The sequence below is a fragment of the Vombatus ursinus genome, unplaced genomic scaffold (assembly GCF_900497805.2).
Source record: "Vombatus ursinus unplaced genomic scaffold, bare-nosed wombat genome assembly UNPS02014818.1, whole genome shotgun sequence".
NCBI lineage: Eukaryota > Metazoa > Chordata > Mammalia > Diprotodontia > Vombatidae > Vombatus > Vombatus ursinus.
The window spans coordinates 46,682,569-46,688,568 of record NW_020954596.1 but is presented as its reverse complement, the minus strand read 5'-3'; the positions used below and the strand labels follow the sequence as shown (position 1 = coordinate 46,688,568).

Below are 6,000 nucleotides of genomic sequence, written 5' to 3'. Positions count from 1 at the left end.
GTCAAAATTATAAATTATGGCATGTTTTTAAAGCAAGGTCACAATTATTTTCCAGTACATACAGAAGCTTGAGCTATGTAAATAATGTCGCTTACTAGAAACCTTGAGGGGACCTATTTTAATGAGTAGATACGAATAGATTGTGTATAGTTTTCCTATATGAAATATTTAAAAAGTTTGTTCTGAAATAGAATCATAGCATGTCAGGGCTGGAAGATAAAAGCTTGTCTGAGATCAACATCACAGTCAACCAGCTAATATAACCATCTAATTGAAAAGTATGTTGCTTATGGGTCTTGTTTGCATGAATAAATCACATTATTTACAAAGTGAGGATTTGACAAGCAAAGGTAAATTCTATTCCAGTCATGACATATGTCAAATGACTGGAGTCCAAATTAATGAGGTTTCATGGTAGCTGAAAAAATAGAAAAGGAGTTTCCACATTTTTGTCACGTCAACTCCTTACTGTACAAATAGGAATCACTGTTTATTAAGAATAAAACTGGGGCAAAAGCTAGAAGGGTCCAGTCTGCACAAGAGATAGGTGAACTAAAGTCACAAGAGCATAGAGACAGAGCAGAAGAAATCCTAGAATCCATTCAACCCCTTTATTTTGATGAGAAACTGAGGCACAGAGGGGGTAGGTGACTTGCCTAGGATCCATAACTAGTAAGTGTGTGAGGCAGGATTTAAAGAGAGGTCATCCTAATCCCCAATCCTAACTGCTATATCATGTTCCTGGAATGTGGAAATCAGGACTATGGCGGGAAGAGAGTGAGTACATGTTTCACCCTTTCAACTATTACCTGATGATGGGAAAACTAGTGAGGAAAAGAAAGAAGCCCTTTCCCATGGAATCACTTTGGAGAATACATTTTTTTTTTGATTCCCCATTGCTCTGTTAATGACTGAAGAATGTAATATGATTCTTTTTAAGCGGTGGGGGCGGGGGGAGGCAGCAGGGGGTGTGCCTGGAGCAGTAATGGGACAAGGAGGAGCAAAAAAAAAAAATTACATCTCCCAAACATTTGACCATCCAGCAATGTTATGTGTTGCATTAAAAAACAACAGCAACTCTGACTGTTGCTACCTCTGAGCATTTGTTTTATCCATCACGGCTTGCTCTGGAGCTTTTCCTGGGTGCTTCTGCTAGGAATAAATAACTTGTCTAAGTGACCCATAAATACAATTATGCCTTCTACATCACTGTGGTTAGGAATGCACTTCCCTCATGGATCTGGAAAATCCATGTAAAATTTTTTGGCCCTTCGTATCAGAGAAGTCTGATTTTTTTCTTTTTCTTTTTCTGTTACAGGGTGTTCACAGTACCTTATTGTAAAATTTGGGTTAAGTGTTTGGTTATAGGAGCTGGGTCATCTGCTGGGCTTTGCATGTCATCTGTGACTTCTGCAAAACTCCCCCCAAAATTTCCATTTAATTTCTTATCATGACCTGTGATATATCAAAACCACAATGGGGTAAGTCGCAATGTGGAAGGGATAACTGTATGTGTTTTTACATTCACCTGATAAATTAATTCCTTCATAAAAAGAAAAATGCAAATACCTAGACCAATTGACTTATGTACAATACACAGATAATCATATACCAAAAATTAAGTATGAAGATAATTATACCCGGACATGTACATTCAGATGATGCGATTTGCTAAGTCACCATTTCTAGGAATGCTACTTCATCTGACATCTTCTCACCAAATCTTTACTGAGTGTGGTGATGACTTCAAAAGACCTGAAAACATTTGAAAAGGTATGTACATTCAGGTACCAATTGATCTAGTACACATGTGTACCCAGGGCTGCAAAACCCTGGATGACAGAATGCAAAATTAGAGTTTCTTTTCATCTTAAGGGCACCAACCTGTTTGTATGCTCTATGAAACAGATATTACAGCAAGGACTGACAGAAGGTAGAGTATCCTGAAATCCCTGTTTTCAATTTTTAGCCATCTTAGTGTTTCTTTAGTAGTAACTGATATAAAAATCTATAAAATATTACCAAGCTAATCTTATGTTGAATTCAAAATTCAGTTCTCTTTCCCTAAAGCATTCCGGAGATATGAAAAGCACAGTCACACCATTATTGTATTTTCCTTTGTATTCTTTCTCTTCCTCACACATTGAGGAGATATATTAAGAAGAAATTTTTTTTTGGTTCCTTCAAATCCTCCCTGCCCACCCCTCCCCCACTTGGCTCAGAAATAGCCATCCTACTATCAGCACAGAGGAGGCTTCTCAAAGGCACCACAGACAAAGGATTACATTAATGGAGCCTGGCCACTGGCCACCATCTGAGCTGGGGAGAGTTAGTCAGCATGATTTCTCATCTCTCTTCCTTCTTTGGATCTCTCTTTTACCTCCCTTGGTTGGGAGTGTGTAGGACTGTTGGTTTCTCAAGAGATTGCCAGCCCTGAGGGCATGTTTAACAGAACTGGGTCTTCAGTAGTTGTCTGGATCTCTTTTCCACTAAGTCCAAACTAGAAACTTGAAAGGAAATTCTGAATGTAAATGGGATCTTCTAAACACGTGTAAGTCATCTCACGCTCCTCTCTCCAAAACACAAACAACCAAGCAGTGAGGAATTTTTCAGGGAATATGCGTGTAATGTAAATTTATTAATGAGTACTCAGATGTAAACAATTAGTGTTTTAGGTGCCTCTCAAACATGCCAAAGGATGTGATTCTTAACATTGATCCTTCTAGAAGATTGTAAGCTTCTCAAAAGCAAGGGTTGGGTCATTTTTCATTTTATATAGCCAGCACCCAGCACAATACTTTGCACCTAGTAGGTACTTAATAAATGTTTGTTGAATCCATGAATTTATAAACAAGGGCTCAATGTACTTTTTACACATCTGAGCATTATACTACAAGACAACTGAACACTAAAATATATGCATTAAGGGGTGTACTGCTTAAGAGGTTAACATTATAGCTTGCCCTGAAATACTCAGTTGTGTATATGAGATTGACTGAGATGTACATGTGACCTTCTCAATACTAGGACTTGGGGTGGTGTACATGGTTTATTTTTAAAGTTTTAAGTTTTCATTGAACACTGCCATTTTCCAAAATATGTTTACTATTATAAATGCTTTACCACAAACTTGTGAGGTATATCAAGATTCCTGGATGTTTATAAAGTAGGACCCTCACACAAATAGCTTTTTTTTAAGTATTGAAGAGTAGGAGGGAGGGGGCCACATAATGTGTCAGTGGCAAAGAAAGGAAGTGAACTCAAGGAACTTGTTTCTTTCCCAGAACTGGGATGAACAAATTCATTTGATCTGCCTTCCCTTTGCTGGTTTTCCTAGAGCAACTTTTCTATTAGCTACCTAGATACACATACTATTTCTTAATACTTTCTGATAATATCAAGGAGCTTTGATACTTAGATAGCTAGGGGAAAATTAGCCTTGCCCACTCTCCCCTTAAGTAGAGCTCAGTGCCCACACATGCATGCACACACACACACACACACACACACACACACACACACACACACACACGCTCCCAGACTTAAAAGGACTATGTGGTCCAACTTGCATCTTAACAATAATACCCTCTTCTAACAAGTGACTGGTTATCTAGCCTTTGCATGAAGACCTCCAGTGATGGCACCCTCTTCCCTCCCAAAGCCAACCCTTCCAATTTTAAATATAGTTCTCTTCAGACTTTTCTTTCCATTGAGACTTTTGCTACTTTCCAGCTCCTCCCATCACTGCTAATTCTTCCCTCTGAGGCCAACAAACAAGTTTAAACAAAATCTGAGGGATAACAGCATACAATGCTACTATTTGGAATCCTGTCTTCAGTCTTTAAAAGAGATAGGTATAGTAAGGTGAAAAAAAGTTAAGGTCAAAGTGTCTGAAATATCCCAACTGAGGGCTAATCATTTATTCGTGGATTAATTCTGCTTTACCTCCAAAACTGTCCATTTTAACTAGATCAAAAAATAGTAAATGATTACTTATGGACCCGATTCCTGTTTGAAAGTAAGCCATGCTCTGGATAAACATTAGATACTTCCAAGGAATGCATTAGCTCTTTTAGATCATAAGGATATGATTTAGAAGAGGCTGGCCCAGCCTTGGCTCAATAAAGACCAGGTTAGTGTTTGGTAATTGATGAGACTTTGCTGTGCTTTTTGTTGGAGGAAGAGAAGGTGCTGAGATTTCAAAGTTTTGTTTTTTTTTTTCCTTAAATAATCTGTTTACCACAGATCCTTTTCATTTTACTGGAAATGTGCCTAAGTTGGGATTTGGGGATTGGTCAATCAGTCAACTAGTATTTATTAAGCACCTACTATGTGCCAGGCACTGGGCTAAGTGCTGAGATAAGTTTGTTGACTCTCCTTCTACATTTGCTATCACCATAAGCTTCAAGCTGGTCCAGTTTGATTTAATGCATTATGACTTTAATGACCTGAATGACAGACTCTTGTCCAAAGGAACTAATGAGCCTCCCCAATGTTCAGTTTCCCTCCAGGCAGTAGCTGGAGGATCTGGCCCTATAGGTAACTAGGAGAAATGAGTCTACTAACTGATGGATGAGGTAACCCTTTCCTTCTAGTACCCCTCTTCACCATCCTCTCCTGCAGTGGCGGCCTCTAGGGCTGCAAGGGCTTCCGCTACAGCAGCATCCTCCTGTTCAGGGCTCCAGTCAAAGTCATGTTCAGATACATCCTCATTAAAGTCAATAGTTAAGGCCTCAGTCTTAATGGCTTCGTTTAGTGAATCCCAGCTTCTCCTTTTAGAAAAAGACAGGTCTGAGATGTGATCTCCATTTGCATAATCCACTCTGTCCATTGGCTCAACCTGGATGTGATTATTCAGAAAACAATAATTTTCATCCACAATCTGGTTTATCACTTGCACCTCAACATGAGGATAGTCACGGACTGGTAGCGGTATGATGTGGTTTTGGACTTCTAACACGTGGTTACTTCCTGGGGAGGATGCACCTTCTCCTGAAGCTTGGGAATCTCCATTTAGGATGACCTGAGTCTCTTCTGTAGCTTGAGGCATAGGATCTTTTGTCCCTGGGTCACTTTCTTTAACCAAGTGTTCAAGAGGGTCTCCATCACTTGCAGCACTAGCCAAAGACCCACTGCCACTCTCATGGGGAGGGATTTCTTCTCCTTGGCTAAGACTGGGATTTACATCGAGGGACAGAGCAGTACTGGAACCAATCTCATTGAGTGTAGTGTCAGTCTTTGTCACGGAGTTACCTGCATGATCCTCGTGGATCAGAGGTCCTCGATGATGCCAAAACGGCTCCTGTGTGCTATTTAGTCTGTTTTTGGTTTCAGTCCTCTGTAGCTCCTCATTCTGAAGCTCATTTTTATGTACTAGTATTTCACTGTTCTCTTTGCCCTTGAGTTTGATGCCATCTTCTTCCTCTGGCTTGTAACTGTTTACTTCATTGATATAACCAGCAGGTGGCGTATGAACTGGATCAAAGAGATAGCTAGGAGAAAAAGGTTGGTAAAAACCACAGTGGCTTAGATTCTTAATACCACTAACATTTATTTGTAAAAAGCTTTACTGATGTGCTTTCTTTTTACATTACAAACATTTATATATCACTTCTACTTTGTGAGAAGTTTCTTGTAACAAATTAAAACAACTGAGTAAAACTAATAATACAGCAATCTCATCCGAAAGTGCTTACAACATTAATAACTGTTTCTCAATGTTTCATTTTTCATTAATGCTAATCTAACCTTCCATGATTAGTAAGTCTTTCAACCCAGTATAAGCTTCTGTTTGAATCAAATATGTGTTTCGGGATAAATTCATTTTTAGTTTGAATCAATCCATTTTGAACTAATGAAACTTAATGTGCAGATTTCAGCTATGGAAAGCCCAGATTTTTTTTTTAATTTGTGTAGAAGCCAGTTTAGAAATGCCAAATTTAGTTCAAATCATATTCTGTCTCAATAGAATGATATTCTTAACCCATTCTGGCTAGGTAA

General features: G+C 38.8%; 1 protein-coding gene across 1 annotated transcript in view; it reads right to left on the bottom strand.

Moving 5' to 3' along the window:
* Window positions 1-2,182: 2,182 nt before the first annotated feature.
* The window catches only part of CUNH4orf19 (chromosome unknown C4orf19 homolog), a 96,555-nt gene continuing 92,737 nt past the window's right edge, over window positions 2,183-6,000 (bottom strand). Inside the window, exon 4 of the mRNA XM_027835987.1 lies at window positions 2,183-5,492. Coding sequence (XP_027691788.1) covers window positions 4,592-5,492 — 901 coding nt within the window. The 3' untranslated portion in view covers window positions 2,183-4,591. The remainder of the gene's footprint in view (window positions 5,493-6,000) is intronic.